This window comes from Gallinula chloropus, assembly GCF_964237585.1.
Source record: "Gallinula chloropus genome assembly, chromosome: 3".
Taxonomy (NCBI): Eukaryota; Metazoa; Chordata; class Aves; order Gruiformes; family Rallidae; genus Gallinula; species Gallinula chloropus.
The window spans coordinates 109,682,703-109,705,098 of record NC_140087.1 but is presented as its reverse complement, the minus strand read 5'-3'; the positions used below and the strand labels follow the sequence as shown (position 1 = coordinate 109,705,098).

The 22,396-nt window shown below is 36.4% G+C and overlaps 1 protein-coding gene across 1 annotated transcript in view; it reads left to right on the top strand.

Annotated features, from left to right (window-relative positions):
* Window positions 1–22,396, top strand: part of NBAS (NBAS subunit of NRZ tethering complex) — a gene marked incomplete at its 5' end in the record, with an annotated part of 176,103 nt that overhangs the window by 41,847 nt on the left and 111,860 nt on the right. The window contains 10 exons of the mRNA XM_084262245.1: window positions 9,870–9,953; window positions 10,750–10,903; window positions 11,737–11,922; window positions 12,732–12,905; window positions 13,725–13,858; window positions 14,532–14,594; window positions 15,095–15,217; window positions 16,557–16,659; window positions 18,922–19,145; window positions 20,780–20,892. Of these exons, the coding sequence (XP_084118371.1) occupies window positions 9,870–9,953; window positions 10,750–10,903; window positions 11,737–11,922; window positions 12,732–12,905; window positions 13,725–13,858; window positions 14,532–14,594; window positions 15,095–15,217; window positions 16,557–16,659; window positions 18,922–19,145; window positions 20,780–20,892 (1,358 nt within the window). The remainder of the gene's footprint in view (window positions 1–9,869; window positions 9,954–10,749; window positions 10,904–11,736; window positions 11,923–12,731; window positions 12,906–13,724; window positions 13,859–14,531; window positions 14,595–15,094; window positions 15,218–16,556; window positions 16,660–18,921; window positions 19,146–20,779; window positions 20,893–22,396) is intronic.

The window sequence follows — 22,396 nt, the reverse complement described above, 5'->3', positions numbered from 1 at the left end:
CTAAGATAGCAACTTTTTTATGTTTCTGCTTTTTTTACTCCTTAACTTTCTCAAATATTGGCTTTCAGTCATGGCTTAAAGTTATTTTTTTCTGAAGAGTTGTGGATGAACTTAATTTGCCTGATGAACTGGGGTGAGGAGTGGGAAATATCTTAGTGAAGCTTTTAAAAACCTGAAAAATTCTACATAGTATACTCTCATCTATGACTAGATAAATACCACACAATTAAACGAAGAGGTTCATAAGCAGTTAATGTTGCCTTTCCATAATGATATCCTCTCCTGAACTATGGTTTTAGTTATTGCCTGTGGCACTGCAGTCTCAATAAAGCTCTTACAGTTTCATCTTTTCTCTTCTTGGTATGTGTATGTAAATAGGTTTGATGACTGAATGTCTGCAGAATGTCTAATATATAGTTCTCGTTTTCTCGTATTAGTTTTTCTTCTTTCTGATCCTCAATGGTTTTGTTGTCAGTATGGTTCACAAATGTTCATGTTAAAAGATTTTATCTCATAGTCAGTTCTTTTGTTTGTTTGAACCCATTTGTATAGTGAAATAAGGACATAAGTTTGATATGCAGTTCTTTTTCTTTGCACTAAGGAAAAGAAGAGAAACAGTTTAGAGGCAGAAAAAGTAACTTTTGAGAGAAGGATTAACTTGTCATGATGGCCGTTGTGTTCCTGTCTGGATTGACTTCAGGTAGGAGTGAGGAAGGTTCTTGTGGTCCTTGTAAAAAGGTGGTTTGGAGGAAGAGAAGCTCTTTTGCAAACTGGCCTGAGCAGGAATCTGGAAAAGCAGCAGGAACAGCTCACTGCAGCTGGAAGGCTGCTGTGGAAAGTGAGCTGGTGAAAGTACCACAGGTATTACTCATGAGGAGTTTTTGAAGAGGAGGATGAGAACTTGAAGGTACGAGTGAGTTGTGGATAATATGTCACCAAGGAAGGAGGAAAGCTTCATGGGAGTTGCTGTGCTGGAGCCAAGCTGTCATTCAGAAGGACCTAGACATGCTGGAGGAACGGGCCAGCAAGAGACCTGGAGTTCAAGAAGAACAAATGCACAGTCATGTTCCTGCAGCTGAAGAAACTTTTGCAACAAAGGCTGGAGACAGACTGACTGGGGATCAGCTCTGATGAAAAGGACCTGAAGCTCCTGGTGGGCGCAAGCAGGACATAATCCAGCAGCATGTTGTCGTGCATGAAGAGAAGCACACTTAGGACACTGAGCGGTCAGACTACCACACTTATTCTACTGCATTTAGAGTACTGGCCCCCAGTACAGGACAGACATTAATAAACTGGAGCAAGTTCAGCAGAGGACTGCCAGAGTTACTGAGGACTGAGCTCTCTCAGCCTTCAGATGCTTGTGTTGAGCACAGATAAGGTTTCAGGCAGGCCTTTGCATACCTTCCAATAGCATGTGAGCTAGACTATGCCTGTGCTGGTTTTCCACAGGGCATTAAGTGGATTTTCTCGGTATTTCTGGCTTGTTCATGCCTGACTTGTCCTGTCTTCACCTACCATGTGTATCTTTTTGTCTGCGTAGTCTTTAGAACTGTACCTTTGCCTTCACCAGTCTTCTCATGAAAATGCATAGCTGCTGTTGTCTTATTTGTCGTCTTTTTATGGAGTTTAGAACAAAATTTCTTCTGTGAACATTCATTATGCTTTATAAAAGTAATGTTCTGAAGGAGTATTTTCACTATATGGTGGCAGACAGCTTTGATCTTACTTGGAGTTCAGTTGTGTCTTTAAAATAACCAAATCTGATTTTGTGAAAGCTCTTGCCTCACAATTTTAATTGTATATATCAAGGAAAAAACAACACAACAAGCTACTAAACTGTGGTTGTGTAGTGTTAGTTGACATTTCTGATGTTTAGATGATTCAGTCTAGGTTTATGGGGGGTGGGGGGAGAAAAAGTTCCCCTCTCCCCAAATTCTGTTAAAGGTTAACAGCACCGTTACAACATTGTTTGATTTGTTTATGGGAAATCAGATAGACATTTTCTCCTCTGGCAGCAGAGTTGCTTCAAAAGACCTGTCATCACAATGTGCACCACAGGAATTCTGAAGGGTAGTTATCTGTGGCAGCCAAAAGCAGGTGGGATGCCTTTTCCAGCAGTATATGCAGATGAGCTTCCCAAAACATGTTGTGTTTCTGGCAGTCTGTTTTAGGTACCAACTCTACTTAGTCTTGCTAAATTTCTCCTATGGATATTTCTGGAAAACGAAGAGTTTCTATGCACTACTTCTGTAACCTGTATATTGAATAATTTGAAACCTAAAAATATATATAATCAGATACATACTTACACTTACTAATTCACTACTAAGCTACTATAATCGTGGAATATTTTTATGCAACGTGAGAAATGCAATACTTGGCATAGCTGTTTAAGGCTATATACCTGGGATGCATTTCTTATTATATTTGATCCTCAGTTGCAGAATAATTGTGACGTAATAAAACTGTTTCAGTGCTATAAGAATTGCAGAGCAACAGAAATTGACATTGATTTCCCTTTTACTGTCTGTGAAGATACGGACTTTGGACTAATAAGGTTCTGAATTACATTACAAAAGAATATTTTATAAAACTTGCCTTGCAGATCTTGCATTATGTATAAGTATTTATATTATATATAGCTTACTTCTAGTGCCTCTAGATCTGTATGTAGTGGGATTATGGAAGTGCTAATTTGAATGTGAAGGCTAAAATAATTTACAGTGTGCCTGTAGTAAAATAAGGAAATAATTTCTAGTAAGTGTACAGGTATTATCAGGGATATTTGAAGGTTCAGAATTGTATATTCCTCTTATCACAAAACATAAACTTCATGTAATTATTAAATTTATTTTTTAAAAGTTGGAATCAAGCACATTCTTTGACAACACTTTGGGTGGATAACAAAATCCATTCGATGTAAACACTGCTTTATTTTTATAGTTCACCATCTTTCATATCTAGCAGTCTCACCTCTAACAGATCTATACTTGGCATCTTAAGTGTGTTATGTTCAGAACTATTCCAGTATGTAACACACAAGCTTTCAAATGTACATAATGTTATTTTTTTTCAGAAAATCAGACATGATTTTAAAAAAAGGAAAAGTAAAGATCCATCTACTCCTAATTTTTTTTCAGAAAAAGCCTCACAACTACGCTTAAAAATTTGCAGCAAAAATATATTTTCAAAATGTGTTGGGAGAAATTGCCTTTTGCCTTGGAGCCTGGATTCAATGTGCACAAGTTTTACAAGATTTGAAAAAAAATCTTTTTTTTTTTTCTAATCCTCAACTAGATGAGTCTTGAAGACAGGCCTGCTATATGAAATGCTCGAAGGAAAAAACCCCAAACCACACAGTTGCCGTTGGTAATAAAGATTTGGACTCTGACCTTAAAACTGAATTAGACCTTCCTCTTTTTGAAAGCCTGTCCTTGGAGAGAAAAATAATCAGCAGGTTTGAATAAATGCAGTTGGCAGGATAGGAAACTACAATAGCTTGGGACCTCTTTTGTCAAAGAAAAGAATGGGAAGAATTGCCAAGCCAACGTAAACAATAGAGTGAAAAGAGCAATACAAGAGAAGTCAGCTCTTTTTGAAGAAATAGAGTTGAATGCATCTGTAATCTGTCAATTTACTGGGCTCCAATCATATTTATTCTGCTGTTCAAAAGAAAAGACAGAAGGGTAAAGGGGGGTAGGGAGCAGTGGGTCAGGAAAAAACAGGGAAGCTTTCCCCTCCCCCCCCAATATTTATGTGGAGTTATGGTATGGCACAACTGATAGTTTCTGTTAATTGGAAAAGGCGGCTTCCTGCCTTAGCGCCTACAGCGCTAAGCCTACAGTCCCCATGTTGGGAATTTTGGGTGACTGCCCACTGCATTGCTACCATGTAGTAATGCAGATTTACACTGCACGTCTCTGACCTCTCTGGGATTTCTATTTCTAGAGCAAAAGGGCAAAGTTTCGTAGCGTAAGTGGAGATGCTAATGGATTCTGGACATGGTAGGAAGATACGCACACAGCAAGCTGCCTGCGTCTGCTACATTCACTGCTTGGAGCACAGTTAGACTTCAATACTGTACTCATAGTGGTCCTGGTGTGCCCCAGGTCAGCTGGATTTGCTGCTCATTTGTTGTAAACCAAAGCACGGTAGCAAAATGGAAGCCCTACCTGTCTGCATATGGTTGTTCATATCTTGATCCCTTTTCTCTGTCTTACCTGCATTTAACTTTTTGACTTTGCAGACTGCAAAGTCATTTTGATGCCTTTTGATGGACTTGTTTCCATTTTAACAGCTACTTTTCAAATGTTTTGTTGCTGTTTCTGCATCTGTAATAAAACAACAATCAGTTAAGAAAAAAAATGGTGATAAATATTGAGATAAATACAGCATTTTAATAATTACCTTTATAAAGGACGCAGGTTCTGGGGTCTCCTATTCTTCGCTAGAGTCGAGACTGATTAATTCCAGTCCTGGTATTGTAATTCAAATACAAAGCGTTTCTAAACTCTGAGAAAAAAAGTAAGGACAGTTAGATAGATGCAGTGCTGTAGGGGGCATGAGGGAGTTAATACATTTTTTTTCCGCATTGTTAAGAAGGTGAATTTATGATCTAAGCTCAGAGTGGTGTGGATTTTGCTGGATTTTTTTAGTGAATTTAGCAAGGACATTATCTATTAAGAATCACTTTCTGTAATTATTCTTTTCCACCAGTTTGAGATATTTTATGGTGTTTCCTTTAAGCATTCAGATAAGATAGTTACCGAGTGCTGCTTGACTCTTGATGAGAGCTTTAAAAATATAAAATTCCCCTCTCAACTTACTCTGATGGTGGACCATAGGACTTTTAAAACACCAAATTCAGCCAGAGCAGAAAATACTTTTATAAGAATTTTCTGTGGCTTATCCATGGACCTGACTCGAAGCATTTAACTCTAACTTTTTCTGCGGTGTGAAGGGAAAAAAGATGGAATAGACGTTTTCCAGTCAAGGCAATGACATTTCATGACAGTTTTTTCCCATGAACTGAAAAGTCTTCTCCTCTTCAGTATTTTGTGGTGAAATCTTGTTAATCAGCTTTTAGGAAAATCTTTTGAAGTATAGTACCTTGAATTGATGTGTATGGACAACTGTAGGTTTCCTTCCTGCAGTATCTTGTACTGAAACATGAAATTGGTCTTGGTCGATTTGACCAGGATGCAAATGGCCAACAGCAGTTGCCAAGGGAAAAAACAGGTGCAGGCAAGCACACTGTAAGATTCACCTGAGGTTTCTCAAGTGTCTATAATATATAGCTCAAATATTCCTGAAATAGATATTTTCTACACTTTATTCCAATAATTCTTTTTATTTTTGAATCCAAATACACAGTGTTGTATCTTCTGTGTCACACAGTGAGTAGTTAACACCATAGCTGCATATGGTATAAACCCCTATCTGCTGTTGTTGATTTTAAATGAGTCCCTGCTAGTCTCATAAGTGTTTGCAGTGTTGTAGGAAGTAAAACCAGCAAAATGTCATATCCTATTTAAGGGAAACAAAACAAAAAAGAGAACAATTTTATATCAGTCGTAGCATATTGGTTGTTTTCTTCTAGGATTCTTCAGCCTGCTCTGGCTTTCACAGAAGGGATGATCACAGTCGTCTTACCTTTGGTCATTCACATTGCTTTTCTGTACTTTTCAACCTTTTTCTCTTGTACCCTGTTGAGTGAGAGAAGCAAGAGGGAGGCAGAGTTGCAAATTGCTTCTTCAGTGGATGGATTTTTCGAGGTGAGAGGAAAGGGGGAAGCAAAGCAGCTGCCAAAGAAAGAGAGCGAAAGCCTGGGAACTCAAATTGAGTGACATATTTCTCAGCAAGCGTTTTTTTAAGCAATAAACATTCAACTTTAGTTAAAACTATAACCTGTAGTTTGGTGTTGGAGAAATTATTTGAATGGAGTCTGTACTTAATTCATGATTTCTGTTAATTGGATTCTATTTTTAAATGTATTTTTAAAGAATATTTAAAGCAGTTGGAATTTAAAGGCAAATCCAGGTGTGTTTTGTGTTATGGGGAAGAAAATACTTAGTTTTAGATGGAGAGAGTTGGAGAAAAGGGTGATTGCATCTTTTCACCACTTCTGTGAAAAGAAGTAACATTTGATTCTAGACTGGGTGGATAACTCTTGCTTACATAAAAATCAAAGTGTTTCCTATTAGTGATTCTTTTTTTTATCAAGCTCAGGAAAATGGCTCACCTATGTTAAGAATAGTTGTGAGGAAAACCCCATAATTTATCCTGACACCCAGGTCAGTTAAGGAATTTGCATGTTTTGCCAACTTCAGTTACAAACCTGTTGCTCTGCTGAGTTTGTTGCACAATTTCTTAACTGGTGCTGTAATTCTAGAGCATGACTTTGCCACCTCTGTAGCAAGTATGCAGGGTGTGGTGGCATCTCAGGGAGAATGTGTTCAACGTAGTGAATAGTAGCATTAGGAGAGCGTGTGTGAGTTTTTGGAGTGTCTTGGTCTCTTCATTCAGATCCTGTATTCATGCAATTGGGTGTTGTTAGGTTTTTGTTCTAAACTTCTGCTCTCTTTTCTTTACTCTGGTGAATTTCTCTCTTAATGAGTTGTTAGCCAAAAGAGGGAATCTTTGAAGTTTAAGTATCTATTAAACGTGTGTACCTCATTCCTTACTGTTTCACATGGCTTTTTGCACAGAATCACAGAATATTAGGGGTTGGAAGGGACCTCCAAAGATCTACCCCCTCTGCCAGAGCAGGATCACCTAGAGTAGGTCACACAGGAACATGTCCAGGTGACAATTTTTTTGTCTTGATAACAACAAAAACAACCAGTGAAAGAACAGCTAAACAACAGCAGCTTTCTTTTAAGTTTCTCCTGGTGCTATGAGATAATATGGGAGGATTTACTCAGATGGGGTGCTCTTATTTGAGAGAGCCTTGAATAGAGCAGTCTGCAAGCGACTGTTCAGAACAGGAGTTTGCTCTCAGAGTAAAATACGATAAATGTCATCTGTTGCACTCTCTAATGGATTTAGATTTAATAATTTAATTGTCATGTGTCCCATCTCTTGTTCCCCCATTGGTTAGGTGTTTCAGAGACTCATGCAAAAGCCAGAGTTTGGGAGAGGGGTAGGAGCATGGCTTGCATTCTCTTTAATGCAGTCACAGAACTGTTTAGGTTGGAAAGGACCCATGAGGTTATCGAGTCCAACTGTAAGCCTGACCTCCCAAGCCCACCACTCAACCATGCCCCAAAGTGCTGCAACACATCTTTTAAATACCTCCAGGGGTGATGACTCAACCAATATGTTATCTTAGTAAGAGGTGGGAGAGAGAGGAACTGACAGAGGGGGGCTGGCTTTGTTGTGCAGGTTACCCAGGACTTTTTGTGCTGTTCTTGGAGCTATGAGGGGCAGACTGAGGGCAGGGCAAGGAGGGTGAGTGTTCCTCTCAGCTTGGAGTTTTGATTCTTCAGCTTCTGAAACTGCCCAACGTCTCAGGCTCCTTTGAGAGCTGCTACTGCCAACTGGTCCTTGCCAATGACTGAATCTCCTTTTATCCCTAATGTTTATGAGTAGAAGATTTTTAAAATAATTTGATGTAGTCACGTCCCATACTGTGTTTGACATAGATTTTCTAATATAGTAAAATAATATAATCATAGCATTACAGTTCTTGGAGGCACAATGCTAGTTAAGGTATTGGTATGTGTAGCTAATGTTGAGGGAGAAAAGTAATCTGTGCTGTGAAATCAAAGTTGCTACCTGAAAATCTCCCCTCACTGGGTTCTCTCATTGTAGTTCTGCTACAGCCTTGCAGAGAGGATTTGAAACAGCTTTTAAAATGAAACCATTCCCTGTCCTCTGCTGCATGAAAGCAGTTGTTTTCTCCCCCTGGCCCCAGTAAGAAGGTGTGTTAGCATTAAAAAAAAAAGAAAAAAAAAGAAAGAAAAGACAAGAAAGAACAAAACAACAAAGACCCTCCCCAAAAAACCAACCCCCAACCCAACCAACCAGTCTCCCCTGAAACATCTTAAGCCTACTGGGAAGTGAATGGGAAAATTTTACTGTGAAAATAATCTTGGGTAATAAAATTTTGTCCACTTTTCTTTTGTGTTTAATAGTACATAGCAAGGAAAGCATTATTGATTGTAATATAAAGACTTGATTGTACTGCCTCGATTTTTGAAAGGCAGTGTTAATCACACTCTGGCTTTTCTGTTATTTGACATTTAAACTGATAAAGAGACCTTTTTTTGCTACAAACTCAGCCTTCTGTTATGACATTCTCGTGTATGACATTTGAAATATGACCTTATTAACTTAGCATATGAACCCAGTTTTAAACATTAATATTTTAAATTAATTGATAAATAATGCTGATACTTAAACAGCTCCCACTAACCCCAAAATACATGGGCTGAAGGTATATCTTTCCAAAATCAGTAAGTGACTTTCTTCCTGGTACTTATACCATAAATATTAATTTGGAGTTTTCTTTATTTTTTACTGATGTTACTACGTGGTGCCTAATTATAAACATAACTGTGGACCATTTTGTCCAACTGAACTAGAAAAGAATGCAGATGTTACTATAGCTAAGATTCTTCTCCTGGCCTTTCTTTTGACTTCTAGTCTGCAACTTTGTCTCTCCCCATTTATTGTCAGATTTCTACTGTGTGTTTCATTTGCAGGGTGGAATTATTGTGATAAAGGCGGGAGTATTATTTGGTAGTGCATAGAGGTGGGAAAGGAAGGGTGGCTGACCTGGGAGAAATGTGTATGTGTACTGGGCAGGGCAGTTTGTGTGGGCAGAGAATCAGAACCATACCTTGCCTTGTTAGATGTGCTTAATGGCTGTTGCTAAATGAGATGGAGTTAGTAATTTTTAGTTCATTTTGACTCTTCCTATATCATGAAATTGATTTGTTTGTTGGAATTGTGTTGGTTTTTTTAAGTGACTGAGTTACAGTGCCGCTCTCCAAGGGATGAGGAAATTGTGTCAGCTCCTAATTTATAAATACGAATTGTCTGTGTATTGTTGCTATTGCTGTTTATTATCAGGGTCAGGAGAAAATGAATGAGATTTTAAATAGCTTCTTGCTCCAGTATGCTGAAACTTTAATGTCTTTACTTTGTACATGGTTTGGTTTTTATTTCTATAAATGCAGAAACCTCTTCTCTTCCCCCTTACGTTATGTTCCGCATAGCTTGACATGGTTTTCTCGGATGTTATGCTGCTTAAACTACTAGCCTACAACAGCAAGCCATAACTAATCATTGTAGTAATAGCCCATGGTGCTCTTAATCTGCATCTTAAATGGATTTTTTTTCCCCTTCAACCTCAGTATTTAGAGAATGCCTCACTATGGAAGTCTGTAGTCAGAAAAACACATTAAATTTAATTGAGAAGATCAGTACAGCAGGGCATATCTTGTTTCATTTCAGTACAAGGATTTGTATTAAACTTTGGAGAATACTATTTTATTTTTTTTAGGCTGTGAAGATCATAGGTTTTTACTCATTTCAGTCTTCCATGACAGAATATAAAGTCAGAATGCTTACTGTGAAGCAGTAAAAATTCTTAAAGCATGTAGTGTTTTTTTCCTTTCTTCTTTTTTAGTGGACCTTTAATGGTACAGCTAGAATATATGTTTGTGTAGATAATATACAGGCAGAATCATACTTGTAAAGCTGCTTTAAGAAGTGATAAATCTTAAAGAATTGATACTGTAATTAAATGACATGTTTATTATGAATTCTTGGAAATACTTGGGTATGCTTGCATTCCATTAATTGAATGGCATCACGATTGAAAGAGAAATGCATAAAGCTTCCCTGTTCTGTTATATCAGCTACAAGCAGGGGACGTTGAAAATTCTTCCTTGGAATGAGCAGAAGCATCGTGAAGAAGACTGGTGTGAAAAAGCAGAATGCAGGTAAGAATATAGAAAAAGGAAGATTTTTTTGCTTGTGTACATTTCAGATACATAATTTACTTATTCTTAAAATGTGGGAAATGCCAAGTAAGAATCACTTTTTTTTTTTTTTTGTACACTTGTGTTTTCAGCTTTCTTAATGAGACTGAGCAAAGTCTTTCATGCTGTAGCATTATATTTAGTGTGACAAATAAGTTTCACAGGTGCATGTGAGTGAGGGAAGTTACTGTTGGAATTCCTGATTTTTTTTGATTTTCTTTTCCTTTCTTCCCTTTCTTCTGCCTTTTACTTACCACTATGATAGCAGCATTAATGGATCACAGAACTGCTTTGGCTGTGCAAAGATCAGATGGAAAGCAGAGATGGGGCATGCCTGTGTCTTAGTAGAGACGATTCTTTCATGATCTATCTTATGTTCGGAGTCTTTTTCTAGTTACTTTAGTTACTTTGCTAGGCAAAAATTAGTACTTGCCATGATTGGCACTTGAGTCTCATTAGATTACAGTAGGTTGATTGTATTGTTCTCTTTCAGAACAGTGAGATGTTTTAAGAATTGTAAAAACATAGAATGGCTTGATTTGGAAGGGACCTCAAAGATCATTTGGTTCCCACCCACTGTCATGGGCGGGGACATCCTCCACTAGACCAAGTTGCCCAAAGCCCCATCCAACCTGGCCTCAAGCACCTCTACCACCTTTTAGGAAAAAGACAGATGTGGAAAACATGCAAGCAAATCTATATTTAAGCATTTACTTAATCTCTTTTTTTTTTTTTTTTTTTTTTTTTTAATGTAAAGGATGATTGTGGAACCAGCGTTACAAGATGAAGGTGAATTTCTGTATGAAACGCAGCCTGAGTTACTGAAGTACAGAACCACTGACCTTTCAGTAGATCTCGTTACTGACTGGTATTTGAGCAGAGCACAGGAAATTGAAAAATACGCGATGCAGGTGAGAATAGTAGTGAGGAGGTGATGATGGCTGGCGTGGGCTGATCAGCCTTCCAACAGACTCCTGTAACGTGTACTGATGGGCTGCTTTCCTTTCAGTAATAGACACCATGTCTCAGTTTTCATTATTGCTTTTCAAGTATTTGGTTTTTATTTCACAGTCCACTTCTTCATGCTCTAGAGTTTTCTAAGCCAAATAATTGATCCACAGGACTGCATAGGAAGCCAGTAGATTCCCTGGCTTACCATAGTAGGGAGTAGCACTTTCTTAGTCCATGAACAGTGTTTATCGTTACGTTTTATGTTTGTAACTAAGGGACAGAATGTTATGCACAGGGTATCAGGAAACACTGTGTTACTATCTGTCACACAACACTGCCATATCTATTGATATGTGTCAGCCAGATATGTCACTCGTATGCCAGTATGTAGTAGTGCCACAATTTCTTCCTGGTGGGTTTTATTGTATCTGTAGGACTCCCATGCTGCTTTTTTTTGCTTTATTGTCTTCATATTGAAAAAAAGTTTGAAGTTCTGTGTGGTAGAGGTAAGCATTGCAGGTAAGAACTGAGCTCACCAGTCAAATGCTCTTTTAGTGTAGTGTCTAGTATCTGTAATGATGTCATCCACTAAAATCAATAATTTTATTTCTTCTAGATAAAGCAGAGTAAAGCAATTTATTTAGAAATATACATTCCACAAAATATTCTAAGAACTTAAAATTGCCATTTAAGCAAAAGGAACTGGGAAAGAAAATAGAAACTCAAAATGGACTTAGATTTGACTTGAAGTTGGTTGTGTTTGGTATGGTTTTGTTTGGGTGTTTTTTTTCAGGTGGACTGTGCTCTGTCCCTTGTTCGTCTTGGCATGGAGAGGAACATACCTGGCCTGCAGGTGCTTTGTGACAATCTGATCACTCTTGAGACTGTAGTTTATGAGACTGATGGTGATCGAACGTTAACTTTGAAGGAACTTGTGGAGATGAAAGACATTGAGAAGCTGAGACTGTTGATGAAGAATGTAAGTATTTTGAATAAATCAGTAACTATACTGTGATTTCTAGTAATTCAGATTACCCTAGGTCCTGTGTGTTGTAAAGATACTGTTTCTTTTCCCTAGGCACAGGACTAAGCATTAATTAATTCAGTCTTTTGAAAGCAGTGATTTGGCTTTTTTACTGGTCTTTTCTAAAGGCTCTTAAGTGTAGCTGTTGACAGTGCTCCAGATGCAACAACATGGAACATTTTCCTTGGATGTTTTTTGGTGTCTTTAAATATTGACAAAAAAATGTTAATATTTGCCTCTGCATGGCGTTTCAGAATAGAAAAAGATCTTTTGGAACATTGAAAAATGCTTAGAGATTTAATAGGGCTCTGAAATTCGGTTGACTATGTAATCACCAGAGGAGAATGCTCGTACCTTTGAAACTGCTTGGAATTGTCAAAATTTTTATAGGATTTATGTAACACCCATGATTTGTGTTTCTGTCTTGCATTCTTGCATACTGCAAGCTGATTTTTCACTTATTCCACAAATGCAGAAGGAAGACCACTCTGCTTTCCTCTGGTAATGGGCTTTCCTCCTGTACTGCTTGGTTTCCCCAAGCCATTGAGTAGCAGAAAGCTGATGGATTGTTTCAATGCTTTGTGATATAGTAGTGATCTGTGCAGCAGTTACGAATGTCAGGCTTCAGCTGTTTGTAATAGATGAAGATACTCTTAGTTACATTGATCAAAATACATTCTCTTTGGTATTTTGGTTTTCTTCATTTTGGAAAATGAGGCTGAAATTTTTTGGTTTTCTTTTCTGTAACTCATTGTGCTTTCCAGTCCTCAGATGAAAGATATGTGAAGAATGTTTATCAATGGATGATCCCTTTCCTTCACCGCTGTGAAAATCAGTGCCCTGGTCTTGCAAATTCACTTTTTAAAGAATATTTAGTAACATTAGCAAAGGAAGATCTGACTCTGCCTCTAAAGATATTTCAGAATTCAAAACCTGCTGTAAGTACAGAGCCCCAGTTATTCTACTGGTTTCTTTGGAAATTCATGTCCTGAAGAGGTGAATTCATAAACAAAGCTAGTTTGTCTTCTAAATCAGATTAATCTCTTTGTTTTTTCCCCTCCTCTTGGACATGTGATTTGTTATATTTTAGAAAACACGAATTAAAAACTATTATACCATTAGTTGTGATGCAACTAAGTTGTCTTTAATGAGATTGTCAAGCTGACTTAGTTATTGTCTTAACCTAGTAGAACAAAAAGTATTGTCAAGATTGTTCTCTGAAGTAATGTTATAGTGATGTGTTTAAAGTAAGTTCCTGGTATGTTTACTTTAAAAAAAAAAATGGATGTGAAAGAGTTAGATCTCACGAATATTTTTTTCCTGAGGTATTTACTAGCAGTAGATTTCACGTTTTCTCCCACCCACCTCATCCTCATCCCCACCCCCTCCAACTTCTCTTTCCATTACAAATCTGAAGAATAAGATGGGGGGCTATTAGGAAGGAGCCAAGACTTCAGTGAATAAAGTTGCCTTCCGCTGTGCTGAACCCTCTCTACCTCTCAAGTTCAAAGAGTATAATGATGTGCCACTGCTCTTTCAAGTGTCTGCAGTGTTGAAAACTACCTGAGTTATGTTTCAGGTTGTAATTTTAACAGATACTTCACTAAAGTTGTTAACAAGAGACCTTCTAATCACAACTATTTATTTACTAAGACTATTTATTTACTTGGAGAACACCTCTTTTTGTACTCAGAAGAAATGTAACTGTTGAATTAGAAACAGAAAACCAAAATCAGTGTGCTTTCTTTTCTTGTTAGTGTCAGCAAAAAATTATCCCTGATCAAGACCAGCTGATGATTACAGCATTGGAATGTATTTATAGTTGTGAACGAGATGACCAGCTCGCGCTCTGTTATGATATTCTGGAATGCCTTCCTCAAAGAGGATACGGGTAAGCATTTTCAGATAGTTACTTGTAAACGTTTTAGATATGTTAAACATAGTGGTGAATTAATACTTTTAAGAATAGTTGTTAAGTTACTAAAAGGTAGGTGTTGCTAGAATATTCTGCTCCTGTCTGAGTTGCTATGGTCATGTGTATATGTACCTTACTAAATAAGGCAACAAAACATTATTTAGTAGCAGCCTAGACCAAGGCTTCCGTATTAGTTTCTTAGACTTTTTGTTTAATCCTGAGTTGAGACCAAGTGTTAGCTGGCCTTGTTAGTTTTGTTGCAGTTAGTGGCGTCATGCAGGTAGCTTTTAAGGAGCAATATGGCCCTGAGAGAGAGGTATCTCTGTAAGGTAAACCTGAAAGGTAAAACTTGAAGATCAAGTAATTCTTGAGGAAGTGAAAGCATGAGATGTTAACTCTTCTCCTGATATCTTTTGCATGTAGGTAGGAGGGAGCCTGAGAGATGTTTTAAGGAAGAAGGAAAAGCATGAGGGACCCTCTAGATTTTAGCTGTATTTCCAGCAAGAAGCCAACACTATTACTCTTTTCATGCAAACATGTTTGACTTTCATGAAGGAACATTTCTTTATATCTATGCAATAGCAAATACATGAAGAAATTACATGAAGTATGGATATATATGTATTTAACATTGTTTAATATTTTGCAGGCCTGAAACAGATAAAACAAACACTCTTCATGATGAAGTAGATGAACTGGAACAAATCCTTAGGTATTTAATTTTGCTAAAGTAAATAATGTATTCTTACAGAAGTCACTAGGCATAGCCAAGAACTTTTTTATGACAAGGAAGCAGCAAGAGTATTTATCTTGTTTTTAGTGCTGTCAACAAGATAATATGTACGGTTTTTGCATTCAGAACTTTTTTTGTAATGGTTTGAATATTTCTAATAATTATATTGAATAAAACTGCACAGATATTTTTCTTGGATTAAAAGTTTGAGGGTATTTTTTTTTTTTTTTTCTTTCTTTCTTTGGAGGGAGAAAGTGGTTACTTGTGAAATATCTGAGGAATTTGTTTTTATCTTAATGTTATGAAAAGCTGTGAAGATCCGGGTTTTTTTTGAATAAATAATGTTACAATTTAATGCTGTTACAGGCTTTATGCAGCCTGTTGGCGTTTGCTGTTCACTGAGACAGCTTTAAGACTGCTACAGCAGAGGTAGTTGTGCAACTGTGCAGGATTCAAAAATGTCGACTGTTCATTTGCAGTGTGTCAGAGCTGTTGGAGAAACATGGACTTCAGAAACCTGTTTCCTTTGTGAAAGACACAAAGGACGATGCGGAGGAGGCACGGAAGCTGATGATTAGGCTGACAAGGCACACAGGTCGCAAGTTAGTATTCCAAGGGGAATGGGGATAAGGGGAAAAGGATAACAAGGTAACAGTACTTAGTGTTCAAATTGAACAGGGTGCACATAAACCACATTTGTTAAACTGATGATTAACGTGATTAGTGTTTTGGCTGCGTTCAGAAAAAACTGTCATGCTTCAATATGTTTGTGTTCAAGTAAACAAGCCTAAAAGGCGGGCTGGCTGCAAAATACTGCAAGATGGTGACAGTAAAAGTTAACATATTGTAAATGACTTCCTTTAAGACCTATTTAATTCTACTAAGGATGTAGGATTTGTAAAATAATGCTGGTTTTTTTTCTGGGCATGTTTTCATAGGAACTCTCGTAATAGGGTAATTTGATTCTTACATATTGATTCTATCTCCTTATATTTCCAGTATAATTTTTCAATTTTTCTGTTCAAAAGCTACTTCATTTAAATCGTCTTTCAGCTGTAGATGAATTATTACAGGGCTCTTGGCATAAGCAGATAAAAGGATTGAACCTAGGGAAAACCAGCCATCTCTGTGGGTTGTTGCTTTTTCTTATTTAGAGTCAACATGCACAACAGTTTATCGGTGATGGTAGGGCAGTATTTATCTTGGACATGCTGAAAGCTTTTTAAGACTTCTAAAAACCTTTCTTTGGAACAATCATGTCAATACCTCTGTAAGAAAAAAGTTGATTTTTCACTTTCTTTAGAGGCCCTTTGTTTTAGCAAAATGAAAGCTAATGCCACATGAGAAAATCACTATTAGCTGCACTAGTTTGTGTAGCTTTAAAAAGGATCAAGATAATGTCTAAAAAGCTTCATGGTGGTTTTACTAGTAAAAGTTTGAAGTAGCACATGAAGTTGTATAGGAAACTTCATGAATAAACAGATCCATGGATCCAGAGAGTCAAGAATCTGAATGCCATTCCTATTTCAGGAACAAAATAAACTTGCAGCTCTATTCTCCTGTGATTAGGTGTGATTGATTAGTCCTTTGAGGTTATCTAGAATGAACAGCACTTTAATGATCCTTGGTTGTGGTAAAAAGTTGGTTTTACTCAGCTGTTCTTGGATCGTTCTGACTTTCTGATGTACTACTGGAAGTTACAAAAATCTACCTGGAGGAATCTTGACAAAAATTCCTTAAATGCCTGTCTTATCCCACAGAAATCAAACAGGAAAAACACTTCGGGTACTGCATTGTTATTGTAAAGCAATCTTGTCCCACAGACACTTGAGATAGTGTTTGAGATAGCTCATGTTTTTAGTGGTGGAACTCTAGTCTTACCTACTACTTTTCTTTAAATTTGTGGAGGAAAAGAATGTTTAATTTTAAAAATATTTATAGGCAACCATCAGTCAGTGAGACACACTGGAAGGAATTGCTCCAGGATATGTTAGACATGCAGCAGAGAGTATATACATGCTTACATTCAGATACTTGCTATGAGGTAAGTTTTATGTTTTCTTACTGATTTATGTCCCAGGTAAGCTCCAAATATTCATTTCATATTGTTGCTTATGAATGTCAATACTTTTTCATGTGTTGTGTTTTGTGGTTGTCTACTGGGTGCTTTATGGTGTTTCCATTCAAATCAGAAACTTCCTGTGTTAACTTGTTTCATCAAAAGCCTCTCTCATAAGTATCCTGGATATCTTTTACTAGAATTAAACTTTTATTTTAAATTGAGTCAGCTTCTTGAGACTTTAGAAATTTATGTACAAATGTATTTAGTAATAAAAAATTAAAACTAATGAAAATTATCTTCAACCAAGCATTTCTTAAACATGAAGTTTTGGCTTGGTAATAACATCCAAGATCATTATAGGATTATGGACTTTTTACTGCTTGCAAATGAAGTAAAATAATGTGAGATGAGAAATCTAATTTCATTGAAGAAAAAAAAAACACCAAAACCCTGCATGTGCATAAACCCTAAACCTATGTCACTAACATTTGCAGAGGATAACTATGAGACTCATGTAGAATTTCTTGTGACATGTACTGTTCACCTACATTTTCACTTCGGTATACCACAGTTTATTACAGTATACTGCAGTTTATTACAGTAACATGTGCCATGCCCACTATAATTGTTGCTTAGTCACATCTTTTAAAAGTTTGTGTGTTTTAGTACAGTTTGCAGATTTAATTGCTTATGTCTACAAATCTGATTAACTCTTGGCATAGGTTTGAAAGCACATTAGAAAAAAAATGAAGGGAGAAAAGCATGTACCCTAAAAAGTCACTCTTTCTCTGTAGTTACGCAGTTTGAAGTTTCTCAGAGACCTGCAACATATCTGATATTAATGTTTTAATGATAGGCTAAGGATTAATGTACTTTGAATTTTTCTTAAGTGCATTTAAAAAATGTAGTACTAGAGTGCTCTGAGAATACTACTTGCTTTGCTCCGATTTTAGTGTAAGTTCTTATTAATATTATTTCTTTAACCTCTGTACCGTGTGATTAAAAAGACTACAACAAAGGGTTTTGGAAAAAATATCTGGGAATGTTGAAGAAGCTTTGAAATGTAGTGCTGCTGTAGGTATTTATACTTTAATAACTTCAGCATTGAGAAATTGGTGAGGTAGTGAAGATGTGCAATCACACGTAAGGTTTGTATTGGCATTTTTTTTTAAACGTGATGCTTATTCTATTCTGCTTGCATGCAAAAGAAATCCTATTTGTTTGCAGGACTCCATAGCCATAAATTCTGACGTAAATTGTATGCATGCATGTGATCTTTAAGGAAGAAGGGTCAGTTACCATAGTTTTGCATCTTTCACTGTTCCTTGAAGATTAATAATTGTGAAATGGAAGGTGATTGTGCAGGATGTTTTTTAAGAAGCACTGAACTTTGTTCCTTTCCAGAGCATGAGATGTTTTGGAGAGGTTGTTCTTAGTGAAGAAATACTTTAATTTCAAGACGCAATTGGACAGGGTGCTAGATAATCTTTGCCCACTTTCCCATGAAGATCAGACCAGATGATCTTTTGAGGTCTCTTCCAACCTAGGCTCTTCCATTGATTCTATTTAATCTTTTATTAAATGTAAAACCATTGATAAATGTCATAGTGTTACAGCAGTGATATTTTTCTGAAACCTTTAGATGTATGTTACTCTTCATTAGGACAGTACTGACCCTATTTGAAAAAAAACCCCAAACCCACAATTTATTCTTTTAAGTAATTGAGATTATTTTGATTGCTGTAAAGTGGGCAAAACTTTGATCTGAAAATAATAATTAAATGTTTTGTGGAAGATGCAGAACTATATCAGCATGCATTCCTTGAAGATAGGCTTGATTGAGACTTAAAAAGCATGTTCTTATCTCTAAGTATTTTTAGTTTCTTCAGGGGTAAAAAAATTCTTCACATATGTTGTTGGTTTTAAGGTCTTAATGCTGAACTGCCTTTTCAGATTCTTAAGTCCCATTAACACCTGAGAACATAGGTATAAATAATATCTGATCTCGAAGTCATGCTGTAAAAAGGCAATTAATAAGTAGTAGAAGTAGAAATGACTAGCTACTAGTGAATTTTAGCTTTTCTTGAAGGAAGTACTCCCTTGGTAGAAGTTACAGCAGAAAATGTAACTGAATGTACTTTAACTTCTAAGGTCCTGTTATTCAAAGGGGTTGTTACATACAATGCAGATAAGTTTACTTGAAGCTGCAGCTGCAGATTATTAAACTGTTGTCCTTTCTTTTAGATATTCACAGAAAGTCTTTTATGCTCAAGCAGTATAGACAATATCCACTTGGCAGGGCAAATGATGCATTGCAGCGTCTGGTCAGTGGATCTGCCGAGTTCATCAAAAGGCAAACCACAGTACCGAGTCAGCTATGCCAAAAGTATTGAACTAGTTTTGGCTGCTGGCAGGGAGTATTTCAATTCTTCAACGAGTTTGACTGACAGCTGTATGGATTTGGCCAGGTATAGTTACAATAATCATGTTTGTATATACATATTGCTCCTTTAATTGATACTTGAATTTTGTTTTCCTTGTGGGACTCTTACATGGGTTTATTTCTTTACATGGGTAAAATTTCATGGTAAATGGAAATAATATTTTTTTGCTTCTGTACGATTATTTTGATTATTTTTTAAATTTTTTTTCTCCTGCTTTGCTTTGTGTGTGTATACGTCATTGCTGTCCCTGGTTGTTGGAATGATCTCTTACTAAATTCAGGTTGAAGAAGATATGTGTGTGTCACTTGAACCTTTTCCATGTTATGGCATTGAACTACAGTTCCCCAGTTATTATCACAATAGAAAATAGTATTTTGTTGATTCTTTCTTTTCTTACATTGATACTTCCCAGTTTTGAGAGTTTGTTTGAGGCTATCTGTCTCTCTCTGTTGCGTTAAGAAATCAGCCAAGTAGTTCTTCAGAAAGGTATTCAGGCATAGGGTGGCCTTGGAGATGTGTTCATTCTTGTAGATATGAAGTATCTATCTTCTGGATTTGGAAATATTTTGTTACAGTTTATATGAAGATATGTAAAATAATAATTATCTATGTAGAAGATTAATACTTCAGCTTACCCTTATTATTTGAAATTGAGGCATGTCTTAATATTTTCAGCCTTTCTTTTATTCTAAGAATTTCCTGTTTCATTGCTATTAGTAATTGTTACTGTAAATATGTTTTCCTTTTTCCTTTAGACACTTAGTGAACAAACCAAAACAACCCAAACCACAAACCAAACCAAAAAAAACCCAAACCAAAACAAGATCCTGTAACCCAACAAAAATATTTTTATCTCAACTACAAAGGAAGATATATCTTTATCAGTTACTACTTTCACTTAGATATGAATACACTAACCTACTAATTATGAGGAAAAGATTCAATTACTTTTTTCCCCTCAAGATGGAAATTCATTTTGACCCATAATGGTTTCTGCGTATGTGTTGCCAGGTTTTTGTGAATACTGACGGTAGTCATACAAACTGTTTGTAATTACACTTTTTCATATTAGTAGATTTTCCTCAATAAATTATTGCTGCTATGAAGTTTTATGGATTTGAAGATCACCTATTTTTCATTCGAAATTAAAGGAACAATATTTTTGCAGTTTACCTCGAGCGACGGTTACGTTCTTTACATCTTAACTAGAAAATAAGTGGGTTTTTTCCTCGCTAATCACCACAGCTTGCTCATCTCTCCTATCCTAGATGTGGCACATGGAAATTTTTATTATGAGGGGTTTTGGTTTTTTTTTGTTTTTTTTTTGAGAGTTGTTTGTTGTTTTTGCTGAAAGAGTTGTCAGGGCCTGGAACAGGCTGCCCTGGGAGAGGGTTGAGTCACCATCCCTGGATGTGTTCAAAAAAAGGGTTCATGAGGTACTTAGGGGTATGGCTTAGCACAGGATGGGAATGGTTGGACTTGATGATCTTCAAAGGTCTTTTCCAACCTTGTGATTCTGTGATTTTGACATTTCATAAGCTCAATAAATTACCAGTTTTGTTGTTCTAACCATTTTTTACTCACAGGTAAATTTTCCCACAAATTTAACTATAAATTTTTTCAACATTTTTAAGAAAATTTATTTCCTTCCTATTTAGATGCTGCCTACAACTTATTGTAGATTCTCCAAGTGCTATTCAGGAGGAGCTAGATCTCATACGTGCTCTTAGCTACCTTGAAGAATTTGGTGTGAAAATATTACCATTACAAGGTACTGCAGATTTTTATTCTGTATGTGAGTACTTGAACCATATGTGTGAATATGTGCATGGAAAACAGTTTACTATTTATGAGCAATGCATGAGTACGCTAAATGGTCCCTTCCCTGCCTCCAAACAGGTTCCAGGCACATACCAAAAAATGATTTTTTAAAAGATGCTTTTCAGTTTATGTGAGATAAGAAAAATGTCTGCATACAGAAGACTTTTAAGTACATTAGAGTGTCTGAAGCCCCTGGTAACTTCAGCACAAATAGATTGAACTCACCTGCTCAGGTTTTAATTGCTGAAATAATGTGCACTTGCTCATGTGCTGATTGATGAGCTTTAAAATAATGAGTGGGAGAGAGGTGTTTAGTATGTAGGCAGTTTTCATTTCTCTGCTGGGCTGTTGATTTTTTAAGTGTATAAAACCCAATGGCAATAACAACACTTCTGATGATTTGTTTAAAAGTTTAAATCTCTTTTGTACCTTTGACTCCAGTTGTATGTGGTTGGTCAGAAGTTGGAAAGAAAGGATGGTTATGGACAGTGAGATAAAGAGGGAATGGAGTATATGCAGGATAGTTCATTCCTTATAAATTGTACCAAAGTAATGAAGGTAATTGCTTGATTAAGAAATTACCCACTTTTCTAAGCAAAAGGAATACAAAAGGGCTCAACTACCTGGCCTGAATGTGTATGGTATGTGGGTAGCTATAGGAAACTGCATTAACACTGGTTATTGAAAGCACTAAAAGAGCTGGCTCAGAGAGCACTGAGTATGAAGGAAATGGGCTTTTCTGTAGTTTTTTTACTTCTGGCATTGTGCAGAGAAATTCTGGGATTTATGGAAAGCACGTATGGGTCTATGGAGAAAAAGATGATGTTCTTAGGGACTGTTTTCACATTATTTCTGGGTTTTTTTACTTTAAATTGAAGAATCTTATTTCTGACAGAATTAAGTGTGGTTTCTAGATTTTGCAATATTGCACAGTTGACTTCTAGAGCAGAGTTACTTTTTAATCAGTTTGTTCCATCTCTAGAAAAATACACATGCCTTTTCTTCATCTTTTAAAGTGTGGATGTGAAGGCACCTCTTAAAAAAATGAAAAAGAAGCATAATATTGCATTAACAGAGTATGTAATACAACTGATCTATATTAATTAGAATATTTGATATCACGCCTCTAATTTCATTAATGGTCCTGACTGATCCTTTCTTCAGTATTTTGCATGTAAATCAAATTAAGTCTAATAACTTTAAGACATTATTTTAATATTTTAATTAAAGCTTTTAAGTGGTCATTTACTTTGATATAGAGTCATTAAAATAACATTAAGGATCAGTTATTCCCACAGCAGGCATTAGCAGTAGACTGACATCTGCACTTTTTAGTTTTCTGTAGAGCTTCCCCCCACATGTATTTTTAGCAAACACAACAGTTTAGGTTGTGAACTTCTATAAGGATATATTTTACTGTATTCTGGTTTGGAGACTCCTTATTAACATAAAAG